This window comes from Prionailurus bengalensis, chromosome D2 (assembly GCF_016509475.1).
Source record: "Prionailurus bengalensis isolate Pbe53 chromosome D2, Fcat_Pben_1.1_paternal_pri, whole genome shotgun sequence".
NCBI lineage: Eukaryota > Metazoa > Chordata > Mammalia > Carnivora > Felidae > Prionailurus > Prionailurus bengalensis.
The window spans coordinates 55,073,959-55,094,053 of record NC_057351.1 but is presented as its reverse complement, the minus strand read 5'-3'; the positions used below and the strand labels follow the sequence as shown (position 1 = coordinate 55,094,053).

Below are 20,095 nucleotides of genomic sequence, written 5' to 3'. Positions count from 1 at the left end.
CAGCCTCACTGTGACCGTCAGCCCCAGGTTCAGGACTCGGAGACTAACCTGTGTGTATGTTTGTGCAGGTCGTAACAGCGGGGCCTGGGACGCCAAGTCACCTTCTCCTGCTGCGCCGTCCCCAATGCCCCGGGCCGGGTGAGTACCTGCTGTGGAGAATCAGCCCTGTGAGATGTGAGTGGACGCTCTCCACCACTGCTGTGGGCAGGGCCTCCTGGAATCCACAGAGCGGTCCTGCCTGAGAACCCGGGGGGGACGCGGGGGCTTTTTCTGCTATTTCCCTCCAGAGGAGCACAGCGGCCCAGGCTCAGATACAGGTGCACCTCACGTTACAGTAGGTGTGTTCCTAAAGGGTGTGGAAAACAAGCCCCACTGCCCTGTTCTCCTCCGCTCCCCTGGCGTGCAACTCAGACTACGGGTCTCCTGCGGGTCTCCTGCTGAAATAAAGAACCAGCAGTCTTTCCTCCCCTAAATTCTTAGTTAAGTCTTGAGTTCATTGACCTGTGTTCCGAAAGACAGAAGCTCCAGCGCCTGAATAATTTTGAGACCCATGAGCAGGTTTCATCTTTGCTTTCTACTCCTCCACTTCTCTTTCGAGTAGTTAACGATATGTAAACAAACACGTGTACACCCAACAGCACACACTGGATTGTTCCATCAAAGGCCATACTGCCCGAGGTTCCTTTCAAAGGTGAGATAAGAGAGTAATACTTTCTTATTGAATGTAAAAGAGCTTTGTAAACTGTTAGGTGCTGTAATGTATTAATATCACAAACAGTGACCCCCATAATTTTATATTGATTCAATAGGTTATTTTAAAAGCCCGCTTAAATATGTACAAAGCTGGCCTGCATGATTATAATCTTGATTCCGCCTCTGTGGAAAGCAAAGAAATTCTTAGGTTCAAAGGTTTATTGACCAAAATTTCTCCCTTGCCTGAGTTTTATCACTTTGGGCAAATTACTTAATCTCTCTGAGCCTCAGCTTCCTAATCTCCAAAATGCAACAATAATATCCATTTTAAAAGGTCACCGTGAGGTTTAAGGAACATGAAAAGCCTAACCCAGAGACAGGCACTTGGGAATTGTTAGTGTTCTTCCCCCCCATCTTCCAGCTCTGAGCCCAAAACAAAATGAGACAGAGAAAGAGAGAGAGAGAGAGAGAGAGAGAGGAGGTGACAGTCTTTAAACACAGAAAAGAAGTATACACTCTTACAATATTCGATTATAATCTCTACCGGAACCAAGCTGAGACAAGCCCCTACAGGACCACAGATCACAGTGGTTTTCACACTTGTGTTGGTCTTCGATTTCTCTGCTCGGGATGGAATCCTAGGTAAGTGTCTAGTAGAGAATAGTCACCTGAGGCAGGACAGCAGTGGGCAAGGAGGGTGCTGGCTGCGGTTCCACCTGCTGGGCCATCCTCCTATCTCCACTCCATACGCTGTCCATACGCCGGAGGATGGGAGGTCTCTGTGTCCATACTTTGAAAATACCGAGTCTAGTCCTCATTTTACGGACAAGGAAACTAAAGCTGCAACCAGCCTCACAGGCGAGGGAAAGAGGCCTGAGGTCACAGAGCAATCAGCAGCGGAACTGGAACAAGAACTCAGCGATCCTGACGCCCTGGCAACTGGCGCTCCCGTTTATCCCCAGTTAACTCTTAGCCATCTGTCAGTGGACTCTATCTGAAGCTGGGAGGATCAGGACTAAATCCCCATTCCATCCCCCTCTGCCCTTGAAGGATAGTCTCCCAACACACGCATATCATGTTTATTATTCTAGTTTAAATTGGAGAGTGAAATGATAAGCAGTCAGCTCCACTCTATCTTTGTTATGTTTTAACAAAGCCCAATCTCTTTTTATCCTCCAGGAAAAAACCAGCTACCCCACTGAAGACAGTAAGTTAATTTTGCATTTAAATGTGTTTCATATTTCCTGCCATGCTTATTCTTATTCCCTTATTTAAAGTTGACAGTGCTTCCAGCTAAGGTGAACACAGCAATTTTAGCAACTGAAGTTGCCGCCCAGATGCTCCAAGAGAAATTTAGCTTCCTCAGTTAGCCAGGGAAGAGGCTGCATGGGAGGAGCTCATCCTCACTTAGCCCCCGGGGGCGGGAGGGGCGGGGAGGGGGGGGCTTCACCGAGTGTGAGCAGCAGATCCAAGGTGGCAGCCGGGCTCCCTTCCTCCCCTGACATCTGCCTTCCCCATGGGGAGCGCCTGTGTCTGCTTTCCATCTGCCGGCCTGGGGGCTAATGGTGTATCAGGCACACACAGGCCCGACTACACTTGGATTCTGGCCAGAATGTGGGGAACCTGGGCCAGCCCACTGTCTGAGGAAGCCGCCCTTGACCTAGTGCCTACTCTGTAACCTGACATCTGCAGTCACTTAGCAAACACTGAGGTGGGGCCCTAAGACCAGAGCCAGAGGCCACATTCCCTCTGTGCAAGAGCTACTGGCCAGCAGCTACTGGGGGTCACGGCATCCGTGAGCCTTGCTGACAGGGCACGCAAGTCCCTACACCAGGGCGACACTGCCCCTTCCGTGATACACTTCTAGTCCATTGCTGCTTATTGCAGATGTTGGGCTGGGAACTGGGTGCTTTTTATTGTTGTTCTTGTGATTGAAACAACAGCTATGCATCAAAGAAATGCCCTCCCCAAGTACTCATTTTAATAATGTTGCTTTGACATTTATTTCCACATCCCACCGTAGTGAATATCCTTGGCTATTTTTTTTTTAATAGACTCCACTTACGCCTCAACAGAACGCTTCAGCTGTTTGTGAAGGTAAACCTGTATTATTCTGAAGGATGAGTATGTCCTCTCAAAGCTATTTTAATTAAGGATTTGTACATAAGCGTATTTCTAATTTGCTTTGACTACTTATAAAGCAATTGTGAATATGAAACTCGGGTTTCTTTTTTTTTTTTTTTTTTTTTTTTTTAATTTTTTTTTTCAACGTTTATTTTATTTTTGGGACAGAGAGAGACAGAGCATGAACGGGAGAGGGGCAGAGAGAGAGGGAGACACAGAATCGGAAACAGGCTCCAGGCTCTGAGCCATCAGCCCAGAACCTGACGCGGGGCTCGAACTCACGGACCGCGAGATCGTGACCTGGCTGAAGTCGGACGCTTAACCGACTGCGCCACCCAGGCGCCCCTGAAACTCGGGTTTCTAAATAAAGTGGCCTTGGCTTTGCAACGAGCAGGAAGGACCTGAGATTTTGAGCCAGTGTCTTTGGGGCAAGGCTGTAGTCTACACGCCCCAAACCTGCCTGTTTGGAGACATATGACTTGCCAGACACGGATCTATGGCTTTACATAGATATGAAGACTTATTTAGAGGCATTCATGTATTTTAGAAACAATAGCTTAGTTGCAGTAATGAAACTTATAAAAATCTGTTTATCTGAGCAAGTTCTTTTGCTAAGTGTTGAAAGTAATGTTTTCTGAATTCAAATGTCTATTTTAGTACCTCACATTTTCAAATGTTTTTCTTCGCTTTATCGTATCCTTAAAACCTCACAAATACTTTTAATCGGAATTTTCCATTTAAAAAACTATCTGTATTTGAAAAATATTGGGGGAAATAAAAAAAAAAAAAGAAAGAAGTAAGAACTATCCATGATCTCAACACTTAGAACACTATATAGAGTTAAAGCCCTAAACCATCTAATTCTACAACTGAAGCTACCCAGCGTTAAAGCTGAGTATTCTCACCATTTCCTGAGTTAACATGGGCACATCCACATAAAATGCTCTGGTTTCTTTGACGATGGATGTTGGACATTTTCTGAATGTGTCCTACACCTCGCCTGTCTGCTTCAACTGCTCCATTGTTTGTTTGTTTTTTTTTACATCTGTTTCCCACATCTTTCTTCCTCCAGGCTATTTTTGAGCTATCACTCCCTTTCTGCTATCTGGCTTTCATCTCCCTTTCCTTTGATGCTTTTGCCTCACTGTCCTTCCATACCTTACAGTTTTCTGTGCCTGTTGAGCAGGGAGCTCAAATTATAGTGGAGCCCTAGGGTGAGCCTCTGCAGGAAGTAAGCTCAACCCTGTGCAAATTCCATTGACTTCAGGAGCCTTTGAAAACCAGCCCAGAAGGAGCTCTTGGCATGTGCCACGCAGCTCCGGTGTCCTCATTCCCAAAGGGCTCCTAGTACAAGAGCTTGGCATGCTGTCTCTTTTGTGACTTGTCTCAGGGACAGAGGCAATAATCTTCCAAGCCCAGTGCAGGTGAACAGCCTCTTCTCACCTAGAAAGGAAACCTCCAGGACTGCAGAGACAAAGCAGGGTGGTCATCAGGCTGTGGGAACCAAGTGTGTTCATTGTTTCTCCTTCCGAAATTATCAAGTTGTAAAGTCATGAACAAAACATCTCACATGGCAGCTCAAAGTAGGGTGCCATCGACTTAAAACATTCTTCAGGGCCTCAAGGCTTCTGAATTTTGCTGCATTACATGAACCTCTCAAGTCTATTTTATCATTTATTTGAATCTTTGAGTTCATACTGCTTTTACTCTTTTGGGGTCCTGTAACAGAAGACCCATAGTTCACCTTTCTTCCATGTGGAACACACACCCATAGACATACCGAGATTCTAACACGCCCTAGACCAAATTTGAAGGAGAGCAAAGCATTAAAATAATGTATCATCACATTTATCCATGGTCCAGCAGTAAAGTTCAACATAAATTCAGCATAAATTTCTTACATTTCAGGTTTACCCATTTCCCTGTGTACCAGTTATAACCCCACCCTTTCTTCTCCCACTCAGGAAAACACAATGAAATGCAAATGTGATTAACATTATTATCGGGATGACCTTGAATTTGCTCAGTTAATTTTGCAAAAAGAGTAGATTATTTGCAAACTCTCATATTTTACCTCTTATCAGTTAGAAATTACTTATAACACCTCTTATGACTAATGAAGATAAACTAAGTGTGTTGCAACACCTGTGTGAGGGATACAGGTGTGGGTCAAACTTGTTCGTCTCTGGCTCCCACCTGTACTCACACATTTAAAGGTCCAGCCCCCGTGGCTCAGTCCCCATGTATATTGCCACAGAGCTGTGAGGTGTGCCTGCAACACTGCTGGGTAGGATGCCCCGTCCTAATAGTGCAAACACATCACCAGACTGACAGGTGCACAAACAGATGGCATCCTGGTGAAAGATGGGTTCATAGGAAAACATCGGACCAAATCCGTTTCTTCTCGGTTGATGTTGCTGGGTTGGGAACAGACATTTCACTCTAGTCTGATATGAAAACTTTCTCAATGCAGAAAAACCCATACCTGCTGAACGCCACCGAGCATCTAGTCACAGACAAGAAAATATGCAGTCATCAGTGTTTCCTCCTGCCCAGAAGTAAGAATCCCTTCCTTTAAAAATAAGTTTCCCTAACACCTGTATCGTTACATTGCATAGTGACACGGGCTTAGTGCTTGGTAAAGATCTGACATTCATTGTTTTGCAATTAAAATTTTTAAAGGTGTTAAGTAGGAAAGAACTTTAAAAGAACTTCTTAGACTCACAAAGATCTAATATTTGGGTTTATTGGTCTTCACTAAAATCTAACACTTTAGTCAAGGCCCTTCCTTTTCAAAAACTAAAGGGGATAGTTTTACTTACCTTGAAGGTTTTGGTGCCTTATCTGTCCTTCAATATGTTTTATTGGCCATGTGGGTTGACTCCTTTGTGATGCCCCTGCTCAGAGCATCTTCAGTGCAAGCAAAATGTCAGACTTGTTCGTCTTGTGCTTTGCCCTTTAATTAATCTGAAATTCTTCCTTGCAGACAAATCCATCACAAACCTGTACCTCTGCCAAGTAAGTACGGTGAAACATGAAAAACAATATCACGTTGTAGGTAAGGCGGGATCTTCATGTCTGAGCAACACTTCCAGCTGGAGGATCTTAGTGCCCTCTCTGACTTGTTTCCTTTTCTGTTAGATGGAGCCACAGTATTTATTTCAGGACACCTGAGTGGCTTGGCTGGTTAAGCGTCCAACTACTGATTTCGGCTCAGGTCGTGGTCTCTTAGTTTGTGATCAAGCCCCTCATCAGGCTCTGTGCTGACGGTGTGGAGCCGGCTTGAGATTCTCTGTCTCTCCCTCTCTCTCTCTGCCTCGCCCCTGCTCACACTTGCATGTGCACTCTCTCTCTCTCAAAACAAACAAACAAACGAAGATTTTAAAAAAGAATATTTGTTTCATGGAGTAATTTTCAAAAGTAAATAAATCTGAGATCATTTTTCTTTTTTTAGTATTGATTCAATATTTTACCAGTCATACTGGGCATCTTTTATATTTAATTTTTTAATAAAAATAGTACAACTGTTTTCAAAATAAGATTAAGTACCAGATATAGTGCTTTGTATATACAAGGTCTTCAATAAATGATTGTTATTGAAATTAAATCTAAAAGACACTTTGATGCTCATAAAATATATCCATAAAAGCTACCCTAAAAATATTTGGCAAATAGCTGGATAATTTTCCCAAGGCAAATAGAACATCACCCTAAAAACTTATGAAGTCGGACTTGTAGAACAGAACTGCCCAAACTTTGATTTCCCTTCTACTCAAATGTAGGAAAAAATGAAAAACAAAACAAAACCCCAGTGTGCATGGGTAATTTGGAAGATATTCCAAAATAAGCAAGATTTGGTAAACATAAATAAAATAATTGTTATAAACAAAAAAATTATGTGCATTTATGTTAATCAGTTTTCAGGTTTCAATTAGATTTTTCATTTATCTCAATGAATGAAATTCAAACATATATATAAAAGACATATGTATTCTTAAATTCTGAACACAAAGTACAAATGGTTTGGCTATAGAAATGTTTTTTTTCACTGTGTAAAGCTTTATTATACTTTTTATTGTTTTTCAACCTAAGTCATTCTTTCAACTGACAAATCCTTACAAACCATCTGTCACATGCCAGACACTGTTCTAGACACAGGGTAGACAGCACCGAACAAAACAAATGAATCCCTGCCCCTATGGAGCTTCTATTCTACCAGGGGAGATAGACAAAAACCAGAAACAACTGGATAAATCATATGCTATCGGGTAAACGTTAAAGTGCTATAAAGAAAAAGAAAGCAAGTTGGCAGGGGTAGGGTCACAGAGTAACGGAGGCAGTGGAGTCTGCTGTTTTGGATGGGGCGGTCAGGGCCTCAGCTGGAAAATGGGGTCTAATAGCTCCTCCCACAATGGGCCCGTGTGAGGACAAAATGAACTAAGATGTGGAAGGTAGAACAGGACTGGCACTTATTCAAGGGTCAGAAAATATCAGGCTTGAACTCCCCTAACTGCCCAAGCTGCAATAACCACCAACCACCTTATACAGTGTGGCCTGGGAGAACCTGACCTCCCACCCTCTGTGGCTGCGCCCACCCAGGAGTACTGTCCCGACCCATGAGAACGCACCCTTCCTTCACGCCCAGCCTTGCTGGGCCCGCCAAGCCATCACTGCCCCATCCTGTTACAACGGGTGGCTGTCGCTTTTGAACATCCAGGAGAAAACATCTAAGCCTGTTTCTCCTGCATGCTTCCCTTCCTAATAAAGGACAATTCTGGTTGCTCTGGTCAAAAACTTAGAGCTCCCCAGGACTGCTGGCTTGCTTGCTTGCTTGCTTTTTTTAAAAAAATTTTTAAATGTTTATTTTTAAGAGAGACAGAGACAGACAGTGTGAGTGGCAGGGGGAGCAGAGAAAGAGAGACACAGAATCCGAAGCAGGCTCCAGGCTCTGAGCTGTCAGCACAGAGCCTGATGAGGGGCTCGAACCCACGAACTGTGAGATCATGACCTGAGCCAAAATCAGATGCTCAGCCCACTGAGCCACCTGAGCGTCCCTCGCTTGCTTTCTTCACACACCTTCCAGCTATTCTTTCAAAATATAATTGATATCCAACCATCCACTGCCACCATCTGTTCTAGGCCATCATCATCTCCTGCCTGGGCTTGCAAGAACACCAAACTGGCCTCTTCTCTCTGCCCTTGCTTTCTTGGATCTATTTCCAGCCCTGCAGCCAGAGTGACCTTTTTGAAAGACAGGCAGATTACATTACTACTCTGTTCAAAACCCCCCCAAAAGCTTCCCATACCGTGTCTGTTAAGGCTCAAGTCATGCTAAGGGGTCCACCAAGTGCTATACCGCTGGTGCCTTCATTACCTGGTGTCTGACTTCATCCCTTATTTTTCTCTCCTTTTCCCTCCACACTCCGGGCACAATGACCCCCTCTCCATCCCTCAAACATGCTAGGCCCCTTGCCCTATTCCCCTTACCTGGAACCCTCTTTCCTGAGATATCTGCATGCCTCCTCCCTCTCTCACTGCAGATCTTACCTAAATGTCACCTCAGTGAGGCCTTCCCGACTAGCCTATTTCAACATATTGCTTTTCCAAGGCTAACCCCAAACCCCTTCCCTGCTTATTTTTCTCCTTGCACTTACAACTCTGTAATATTGCATATATATTTCTTATGTCTTTATTGCCTGTCTCAATCACTCCATTAAAACTTAAGCTCCATGAGGGAAGGGCATTTTGCTGTGTGTTTGACCACTATATATCTATCCCCAATGCCTTGATCCATGGCAGGCACACGATGATGAATGAATGAATGAATGAATGCAGTATTTTCTGTATTTCATGTGTCTCCACATTTAGATTATAAACTCCTTGAGGAAGTTTATGCCTTAAGGCAGCAATTTTCACATGTCTTGGTCTCAGGACCATTTAAACACTCTTAAAATCATTGCAGACCCAAAGACCTTTGGTTCACATGTTTCTTTCTATTGATACTTAATGTATTAATTAAAACAGACATTTAAAACATATTTATTAATCCATTTTTAATTAAAACTTTTATTTTTTCCTTTAAAAATGTTAAACCCATTACATGTTAACATAAAATATTTTCATGAAAAACCACTATATTTTCCAAACAAAAACAATTCAGTGGAAAGAGTGGCATTGTTTTGCATTTTTGAAGTCTCTTTAATGCCTAGACTAACAGGGACAGCTGGATTCTCATATCTGCCTCTGCATTCAATCCGTTGCGATGTTTTTCCGGCTGAAGTATATGAAGAACTTTGGGCTTCACAAAGATACGGATTTGGAAAAGACCTCACAACCTCTCTGAAAGAATCCTGGGGATTCCTGAGGTCCTCAGACCATGCTTTGAGAACCACTGCAATTAAGGATTTTTTTTGGCGTGTGAATGATTTGTCAGTGTGTGTGCCCCCTGCAGCGCCCAGCACAGTGTTGAGAGTATGGACATAATAACTTCTCAAGATAAGATGAAGACCCCATTGATTTTTCAAATCCCTTCCAGGATTTCCAGAAGGGGGAAGCCCAGCTGTGGATGGCCAATTTTCATCTAACCCTCATTTGTCAGAACAGGTATGAATGAACTCTTATTGCTACCATTAAAATGCAGGAAAGAGCGTGTTTTCTTGTAAGGGGTTTGGGGTAAAGCTTGAGGACAGACTGTATTTTAAAAGTCAGCTTGTGAGTTATCACTTGCTGATGGATACAGACTACACTTTTCTTTTTCAGGGATTAAGTCCCTGCTCCATGTATTCCACTTTGTATTCTAGATGCCCTAAATAACAATTGTGTTTCTTCAAAACTAGCAAAGCAGTATGTTGTTTTTATTGTTCTTCCTCTCACATAGATTCTATTTAAACTGTGTAATTTTCTCAGAATAGATCTGTGGAGGCATATGATATTAAAACACACAACGCAGCACAGTTTTTAAAAAGACAGAGAAAGAACTCTGTATGCCCTTGGGCAAGTCTCCCTAAACTTTCTCAGATGTAAAATAGGAATGATATCATGTGTCCTTCTTGCCTTCAAAACAGTTAAAAGAATCAAATAAGCTAATATTTGGTAAGAACATTTTGGAAATTAAGAAGCACTCCACAAAGCAACAACAATAAGATCACAATAGAAAGGGAGATTACAACTTGTTTAGGAGGAAGGAATAAATGGCTCAGGAATCAGGCAGGATTGATTGATTGATTGATTGGTAAGAATGCTCAAGCACTAAGGCCAAATGAGAAAAAAGTCAATTATGTAATCCTGTGATTGATCAAAAGAAGCAGAAAACTCATTTTCAAATTACTGGTCCAAACACAGATTTGTCTTGGTAATGCAAAGTGGGACTTTGTTTTCAGTGCCAGAAGGTACTGTGCTACTGACATTCTTTTCAATTTCACAGGAAGCTGACATCCACTGCAAGCCGTGGTATGCCGGTGCCTGTGATCGAAAGTCTGCTGAAGAGGCTTTATACAGATCAAACAAGGTTTGACCATTTAAAAGACTTTTTTAATGTTTATTCACTTTTGAGAGAGAGAGAGAGAGAGAGAGAGAGAGGAGAGGGAAACAGAGCCCGAGCAGGGGAGGGGCAGAGAGAGAGGGAGACATAGAATCCGAAGCAGGTTCCAGGCTCCAAGCTGTCAGCACAGAGCTGGACGTGGGGCTCGAACTCACAAACCATGAGATCATGACCTGAGCCGAAGTCAGATGCTTAACCCACTGAGCCACCCAGGTGCCCCAGGTGTGACCATTTTTAAATCCCATATTCTGTTCCCAGTCTACTATAGGCAGAGCTGTCATCCCAATAATTCGCTGACCAAATAATTGCAGCGATTATAGATGCAGGGATCTTTTTTATTTACTTATTCAAGAGCTATTGCCATCCCCTCCTGTCTTTCAAGCATCTCCCTCTTTGTTCCTACATCTTATTTCTATTTGTCCTTCCTTTGCAAGGATCCATAGGCCCCACTGCTCTCCAAACAGTGGGAGAGAAGGCTGCAGGGGCAGATCTCTGTAAGGCTTGCTCCTACATGAGATCCATTCAGGAGTGAGAAGTAACAGTCTATTTTGGATCAATGCATGGGTTAAAAGATCAAGGTCAAGGTGGCAGAAAGTACCTGGAAGTAAATTTTTAGAGAGTCCAAGGCAAATCATGTAGGAAACACTAGGAGCAGTTAGTTTAGAAAATCCAAAATTAAAGTGCCACCTTTCCCTTTCTTGCTCTTTCCTTCTTCCATTTCTTTTTTTTTTTTTTTTTTTTTTCACTTGCACCTACTTTGTCAGAATATATGACATTTACATACTGGTTTTTGCTACCTTTGCTCTAGTCCTACCTCTACAATTAAATATATTAAATGCTTTCCATTCATCCCTTTGCTGGCTGGCTTTCCAGTTATCTCTTTTTGTTTGACAAATCTCACCTTGTAATAGATTCTCAGGAAGGACTATGTTTACATTATTCCCTGAGTTCTTGCACATTCAAAGCTGTTTTTTTATAACCTGATAACCTGGAGGATACCTTGACAGCTTATAAAAACCCTTGTCTTGAGTTTTGAAAGTGTTGCTCCATTGTATTGTCTTGTTTTTTTTTTTTTAAGTTTATTTATTTTCTTTTTTGAGACAGAGAGAGAGAGAGCACACACATACACACACAGAGGGGAGGAGCAGAAAGGAGAGACAGAATCCTAAGTAGGCTCCATGCATCAGCACAGAGCCCAATGTGGGGCTCGAACTTGTGATCTGTGAGATCATGAACTGAGCTGAGACCAAGAGTCAGACGCTTAACCAACCGAGCCACCCTGACGCCCCACCTTGTTTTATAGGATGTTTTTGAGAAGTCCGATGCTAATGTTATTTTCTTACCCTTATGTGTAATTTCATATTTTAGTCTGAAGACTCTGCAGACCTTTTGTTTTTAAAATCGAATAGTTTTCTAGAATGTGTCTCTGAGTTGATTTTCAGGTCAATTTTTTCAGATAGATGGAACCCCTTTCTATATATAGATTTAAGTTTTCTCTTATTTCCAATAAATTTATTTCCAATAAATTTATTTTTCCAATAAAATTCCAGTCTTAAACAGTAGTTCTCTTCTATTGTTTTGTTTTTCTCTTCAAGGACTCAAATTACATGCATTTGGGGCCTTTTTTGTCTTTCTTCCATTTTAACCACTCTGACCCTACTGTATTTCTTCTTCTTCTTCTTCTTTTAAATCTCCTTTTTTTGTTGTTGTTTTCTGTCTTGGTTGCTTCCATGCCTTCCTTTACTCATTTATCGTATCTTCATTTAAAGGTATTGTCCCTTGGGCGTCTTGTAATTTCTTCATTTCTGACCCAGATTTGCCTTTCTCTTCAGTTTCCTTCCTGAGTTTGATGAACTCTTGTTGCATTTCTTCCTTCTGCTTTTTGTCCATTTTTTGTTCAAAATTTTTGAATTTCTGATATAGAATATTTATTTTTTAAGTTTTTAAATTATGTATTCATTTTAAGTAATCTCTACACCCAACATGTGGCTCAAACTCACGACCCCAAGATTAAGAGTTTCATGCTCTACTGCCAGACAGACACCCCTAGAATATTTTATAAAATATTTAATTAATTTGGTATGTTGTGTTACAGTTTTTTCTGCTTCAGTATAAGTTTTGGGGAAGAGAATTCTCATCACATCAAATGTTTTGATTCCCAATTTCTGCTTTCTTCTCATAGTACTTTTAAATGGAATTTGTTTCATATTTCTTTTAGTCATAGGTAACTTGTAGACATGGTTCCTAGTTCAAGAGTGCCCTTTTTATTTAATCTTAATCTAAAGATTAAACATTTCTAAATCTATAAATATAACATCTTATTTCATGCATCAAAAAGCTGGCATTGACCTCACTCCGGATTTTCTGTAAGTATATATTTTACTGAAGTATTTTCTTGGAAAATAATAAACTATAATCAATGATGAAAATCACATAGCTCAATAATTACATTTTGAATATAATGGAGGTATGAACTGATTAATAACCTGTGAAAACATAAGTATACTCACCGTAAGCATGTTTTTCTTTTAATAAACAGGATGGATCATTTCTTATTCGGAAAAGCTCTGGCCATGATTCCAAACAGCCATATACACTAGTTGTATTCTTTAATAAGCGAGTATATAATATCCCTGTGAGATTTATCGAAGCAACAAAGCAGTATGCTTTGGGCAGGAAGAAAAATGGTGAAGAGGTCAGTAACATCTCTTTTAATCCAACTCTATAACTATGTATTGAGCACAATGATGTCATAGTGTGTTAGGTGCTAGAAATGAAGAGAAAGGATGCAAGGGCACTCGGTGTGAGGCTTGCATACATGTCATAAAAAGAGTACAAGATAAAATACTGTGTTCAGGCAGCATAATCTACAGAAGACAGGAGGATAGACTTGCATGATGTAAAGGCTGCACTTAGTCCCTTTATCCTGTTACTTAGTGGACTCAGTCTGATTCAGTATTTTGGTTCAGAGGAATATAGAAATCAAAGTTGAAATGTCAAGTAGAATTAATGTTGTAAGAATGAAGGTCAGTGTCCAGAGCTCCTAAGTCAAGAACTAGGATCTCAATTCAAATACCAAAGCAGATGACCAAGGGGGCACCTGGGTGGCTCAGTCGCTTGAGCATCCGACTTTGACTCAGGTCATGATCTCACGGTTCGTGAGTTCGAGCCCCATGTCGGGCTCTGTACTGACCGCTTGGAGCCTGGAGCTTGCTGCGGATTCTGTGTCTCCCTCTCTCTCTGCCCCTCCTCCACTCATGCTCTGTCTCTCTCTCAAAAATAAATAAACATTAAGAAAAATTTAAAAGTAGATGACCAAGGAAGGATCAGAAGAGATGCAGAAACTTGTGTTGATACATTAGATTCCCATGGACCTGAATGAGCTTTTGGGCCTGCAGCAAGAGAAAGGCATTACAGTAGGTCTTGAGTACTAACCAGATTTAAAGTCCAACCCCTCTTTAATCTGGACTAAACTCAATGTTTACCATACCTCTGCTTAGCCAGTTTGTTTTTATAAGTGAGACCTGAAATATGGGCTGGAATAATCCATAAAATGGTCAGAAAGGAAGTGAAACTTGTACTGGCCTGGAGTAATGGGTTGAATTTGAGTAGCTAAAATGAAAGTTAAAGATGAGAAGGAGAAAAGTGGAAAGAACAATCTAAGCAGAGGAAATAGCATTTAAAAATTCAAGTTAAGAAATATTTATTTTCAATACTCCTTCAGAAAGAACTATACCCATTCCGAACCCAGCACTTGTTAGAAAGCATCTGAATTGTTAGAAATTGTCATAATTGTCATCTTCTCCACTAGATGAGGCCACGGACTAAACTAGGTTTTGCTCACCTCTGTATTTCCAGAATCACAGAAGAATAGCTGACTTTAGTGGATATTTGATATATACTTATTAAATGATGAATTTATTTGTTGATTGATTACAGGCAGGAGAGTAGCATTTGTAAAACAAACCGATAAGGTCTTCTGTCAATAAATATATTCTTTATTTTGCTTTTTTTTTAATTATAAAAAAATTCATATCTTAAAATTTACCATATTAGTCATTTTTTTTTAATTTTTTTTAACGTTTATTTATTTTTGAGACAGAGAGAGACAGAGCATGAACGGGGGAGGGTCAGAGAGAGAGAGAGAGGGAGGCATAGAATCCGAAACAGGCTCCAGGCTCTGAGCTGTCAGCACAGAGCCCGACGCGGGGCTCGAAATCACAACCGTGAGATCATGACCTGAGCTGAAGTCAGACGCTCAACCGACTGAGCCACCCAGGCGCCCCAATCATTTTTAAGTGTGTAGTTTAGTAATGTTAAATATATTTGCAATGTTGTAAAACAGATCTCCAGAGCTTTTAATCTTGCATATTCGAAATTCTATGTTCATTGAAAACAACTCCCCTTTTCCACTTTCCCCCAGTCCTTGGCAATTATCATTCTACTTTCTATTTCTATGAATTTGACTGCTTTAGATACCTAATATAAGCAGGATCATACAATATTTGTCCTTTTGTGACTGGCTTATTCCATGTAGCATTATATCCTCAAGGTTTATCCATGCTGTGCAGTACGTGACAAGATTTCTTTCCATTTTGAGGCTGCATAGTATTCCATTATATTGTATACCACATTGTGTTTATCCATTCATCTGTTGATGGACCTTTGGCTATTGTTGATGGCTCTCATAAATAGTCCTTCTATGAACATGGGCATGAAAAGGTCTTTGAGACCCTGCTTTCAGTTCTTCTAAGTATATATCCAGAAGTGGGATTGCTGGATCATATGGTAGTTCTATTTTAAAATTGTTGAGGAGCCTCCATATTGTTTTCTGTAGTGATTACCTCATTTTACAATCCTACCAACAGTGCTCAAGGGCTCCAACTTTTCCACATGCCTCCCAAACACGTGAAATTTTCTGGGATTTTTAAATAGTAGTTATCTTAATGGATGAGAGGTGATATCTTACTGGGGTTTTGATTTGAATTTCTCTGGTGATTAGTGATTTTGAGCATCTTTTCATTTGTATATCATCTCTAAAGAAATGTCTATTCAAGTCCTTTGCCCATTTTTAAATTGGGTTATTTGATCTTTTGGTTTTGTGTTGTGGGAGTTCTTTATATATTCTAAGTTTTAAACCATTGTCAGATAGGTGATTTGCAAATATTTTCCCCCATTCTATGGACTGCCGTTTCACTCTTTTGATTGTGACCATTGATGAACAGAAGTTTTTAAACTTAATGTAGTCATATTTGTCTATTTTTGGTTTTGTTGCCTGCGTTTTTTGGTGCCATATTCAAGAAATCATTGCCAAATACAATCTCATGAAAATTTTCCCCTGTTTTCTTCTAGGAGTTTTATAGTTTGGGGTTTTATTTTGCCTTTAGTAAGGTCTCAGATAATCAGAAAATGCAAAAAGTCCTGAAACTGAAGACACAAAACATAGATCAAGACCAAACTTGGGTTTTAAAATATAGATTGCATTATCATTTAAAACCAGTTAAATCTTTCTCCCTCTTTCTCTGATCCTCCCCTGTTCATGCTCTCTCTCTGTCTCAAAAATAAATAAATGTTAAAAAAAAAATTTTTTTTTAAGAAAGGGGGGGGGTGCCTGGGTGGCTCAGTCGGTTAAGCGTCCGACTTCGGCTCAGGTCATGATCTCACGGTCTGTGGGTTCAAGCCCCGCGTCGGGCTCTGTGCTGACAGCTCAGAGCCTGGAGCCTGTTTCAGATTCTGTGTCTCCTTCTTTCTTTGACCCTCCCCTGTTCATGCTCTCTCTCTGTCTCAAAATAAATAAATGTTAAAAAAAATTTTTTTTTTAATAAAACCAGTTAAATTTTAACAGAACTATCTGCTTTTTCCTACTCAGAAAAAAACGTCATTCTCACTGAAACCTTTATCTGACAAATCTTTCAAAATAGATGCTCTTCAGTAGTAATCATTGGTAGCAGATGATGGTGATCCTAGTAGGGCAGAGTGACTTTGGATGGATGGTTTCATTCTAAAGCCTCCCCAGGCCATGGTCCAATACTTCTTTAAGAGGGTTAAGGGTAGGTGAGGGAGCTGTCCTGTTTAGAACTCCTGAAACTCTCTCATATATTTGGAACTCTCAGAGGGACTCTGGACTCTCTTGTCCTGCTAAGGAAACTCTGGTAAATAGTGATTCCTTTTGGCTTAAAGAGTCTTTATCACTATCACTCCCTACATATCCACCCTATAGATACCAAAAAAAGAAAAAAAAAAAGAAAAAAAAGAAAAGAAAAAAGAAAAAAAAGGGAGAAAAAGCATATTATTATAATGGTATCTGGAAGTGCTGACAGAGTCCATTAAAACTCTTAAGTTATCTACAATAAAAAGGTTATTTCTCCCATATACTGAACATCTTAATGGAAAATTAAAACTTTGGTTACATGATGTCAACCATGTGGGTATTGTGAAAAGTCTGTTTGCCTATATTTGCGTAGAAAAAGAAACCAATTGATTAACTGTTCAACTACTTAATGCAGTTGTTTTGGCATTATATAGATACAGTATTGAGTACTTTTATAGCTTTGATATCTATTTGCTTTATTTTATGGACCATGGGATTTTGAGTTATCAAACAGTTTGTTTTTCTGTCCATGTATGAATATCTCAAAAACAATGAATTACTATAGACAAAAAAAAAGAAAAAAAAAAAAGAGCACTGAAGGGAAATTGCAACTAAGTTATGCTCAATTCTACATCCAATATGTTTCAACTCTCAACTCTGCTTCCTACTTCACACATTTCAACTCACCTCAACTCCATATTTCAAACATTTCAAATGCCCAAACACTCCAACAAAGAAATACTCAAAACTATTCAGGGACTAGAATGACAGACTGAGATGTTTGCATAGTTATAGCAACTCTCTCCTGTGTTTACTGGGTTCAGAACACTTTTGCTTGGAATCCACTTAAAAGAGATTGTGCTATTCCATTTCCTGGTTCTTTCATCCATCAATTTAACTTCCAACTGCATTCAATTTAACAACATGCTATGCCAAGCAAACAGAATGAATATCATTGATTTCATTGGCGATTGACAAAGAGCTGAGTGATTGAAGAGAAAGCTAAGAAACAAAAACTGAAGATACTTGAAGGTCCCTGTCTCTTACCTCTCCTCCCTGACCTAATAATTCAGATAGCCAATTATCTAAAAGACAACTGGTATTTCATTTGAAAAAGTTGACCAGTATTCTGAATACTTTATTCAATATATAGATATTTAGAAGGTATTCAAATAACTAAAAACTTTTAATTCTGGATGTTTGTCTTTATATGAAAAATTAAAATACAATAAAATCAATTGGTAATAATTGCTAAATTTATGGCAGTGTGACAAAACAATAACTACTTTTTTGAAAACGACTCTAAATGCATTTATTTATGATTGTGAGCTCATAGCACTTTTTTATAATCAATGCATTTCATTTCCTGTTCTGTGTTATATTTATTTTGTGTTCCTTTCAACTATTGATAATTTTCCAGAAGAATATTTTAAAATCCATAGACAATAGGAATTAACATTTGGGAAAATAAATATGTATGGCAAGAACTTGGCATGGATTACATTATTAATTACCTCTAAATTAATTATTAATTAGCTCTGGGAGCTAGAGCAGAAATGGAAATATGAGAATTTGTAAAGCTTCTTTATTCAAAAAGGAAAACAAAATAAAACAAGCATGGATTAATCTGGAAAATAGTTCTTCTGACACCAAATTCTAGGGTTAATTTATTACATCAGTCCTTATATCTAAGATTTATGCAACATAACAGATAGTCTATGTTTTGTAAAAATGTAGAGAAACTCAGTGTATGACAGTTTTACACTTGTTACCAAATAAAAAACTATTAAAATATTGCATCATAACTCAATGAAGTAATTTCTCTAAGGGGTTCCACTAATTTAGGCTGCCAGTGTTTTTAGTGTTACCGAATATAAGAAAGGCCAGAGTCTGCCACCTCAAGTGTTCCACCCTTTGTTAAATTAGACTTTTTTGGGTAGAATGTCTGCTGAGACCTAGTAACTTTGACTAACTTGAGAAAGTGGGAGAAGATGGGAGGAGCAGAGCTCTAAGTTAATGTGAATTCCAATGTTTAATTCATTTATGTTTTCTTGCTCTAGTACTTTGGAAGTGTTGCTGAAATTATCAAGAATCATCAACATAGGCCTCTGGTTCTTATCGACAATCAGAATAATACAAAAGATTGGACAAGATTGAAATATGCAGTTAAAGTTTCATAGATTTCTTGAAAAAGGTCAACATCATTGCTTCAGACATTTTCCTTATTTCTACTTTTGAGAAAAAGCCCCAAAACTTCATATTTTGGATTATGAACCATCCACTAATAAGATAGAAGATGGAGGCAGCTATTGAGGTGGTCACCCATATCTTTCTAAGAAGCTCACGCGGACTTGTTCTACTGTCTGACCTGATGAACTGTGAATATTTGGTGAGGTTGCGTTATCATGCTACTAAAATTCTCTAAATAAATGTCTTTATTTAAAAGAAACAGGTGTAAAGTCTTTTTAGTCATGTAAGAAAATAACACTCTATTTTCAAAATAAGAAAATAATAGTCTTGGATTAAAACAGGGCTGCTGGAAATTTGGGCCACCACAATGGTCAGTGGTACACTACTGTAATGCCTACTGCCAATGTTTGACAATTATGTCTTGGTTGAACTTTTAATGTGTAGAAAATACGATATAGATAACGTACAAATTTATAAGTGCAAATTAAGGGGGATGTAATATTCCTTTTTGTGAGTGCTCCCAACCATGGGAGATGTATACAGATATGAACTTTCTAGAAGTTCTTGTCCCTGATTAGGTTGTTAGCTTTGGTCTACCCTCTTTGATTATACCCTCTTTGATCTGCATGTCTATTAAATGGACCCCTAAGCTTGATTTGAGATTCCAAGGGGGGTGAGAGCAAAACTAGACTAAAAGCCTAGGGAAACATCACACAGAACAAGGGCAGAAAAGCAGACATTGATGAACACTAAGGAATAAAATAGATACCATTATGAACAGTCACATCCAAGGCCTTAGATCATCCCAGAAATGTAATATATTTTGTCATATCAAAGCTTTTTATTCTACTACATACTTTTTAGGCAGCACTTAAATGATAAGGCAGCTAATTAAGATAAATCTAATAAATTAAGTGAAGAATACACTTGATCACTGAATAAGACAGCAACCTCTGAAAAGATTTTGAAAGGTTAGAAGGCAATATTTCAGAGTAACACACAGACTCACTTGTAAAGATAACTGTATTTTTTAAACGTCATATGCTTTCATATAATAGCATTTTTAGCTATCATAATGGGTTGAATTGCCCCCCCCAAAAATATGTTGAAATCCTATCCCTAAATGTACCTCAAAATATGACCTAAAGAGGTATTTACAGATGTAGTCAAAATAAGATGAGGCTATTAGGGTGGGTCCCAATCCACCTGTCCTTATACAAAGGTGGAATTCACAGACCCAGACATGCACAGAGAGAAGACTATATGAAGAGATGCCCAGGGAGAATGCCATGTGAAGACAGAGGACTGGAGTGATACATCTACAAGCCTAGGAGTGCTGAAGATTGCCAGTAAGCCCCCAGGAGATATGAAGAGGCAAGGAAAGATTCCCCCAAGGGTTGCAGACGGAACGTGGCCAAGCTGACACCTTGATTTCAGATTTCTAGCCCTCCAGAACT

At 39.7% G+C, this 20,095-nt stretch overlaps 1 protein-coding gene across 2 annotated transcripts in view; it reads left to right on the top strand.

Annotated features, from left to right (window-relative positions):
• Window positions 1–18,897, top strand: part of BLNK (B cell linker) — a 78,244-nt gene extending 59,347 nt beyond the window's left edge. For both annotated transcript variants that reach the window (XM_043597111.1, XM_043597112.1), the window contains 9 exons: window positions 69–138; window positions 1,873–1,900; window positions 2,748–2,790; window positions 5,291–5,375; window positions 5,804–5,835; window positions 9,353–9,420; window positions 10,241–10,324; window positions 12,897–13,052; window positions 18,509–18,897. In XM_043597111.1, coding sequence (XP_043453046.1) covers window positions 69–138; window positions 1,873–1,900; window positions 2,748–2,790; window positions 5,291–5,375; window positions 5,804–5,835; window positions 9,353–9,420; window positions 10,241–10,324; window positions 12,897–13,052; window positions 18,509–18,628 — 686 coding nt within the window. In that variant the 3' untranslated portion in view covers window positions 18,629–18,897. The remainder of the gene's footprint in view (window positions 1–68; window positions 139–1,872; window positions 1,901–2,747; window positions 2,791–5,290; window positions 5,376–5,803; window positions 5,836–9,352; window positions 9,421–10,240; window positions 10,325–12,896; window positions 13,053–18,508) is intronic.
• The last annotated feature ends 1,198 nt before the right edge of the window (window positions 18,898–20,095 follow it).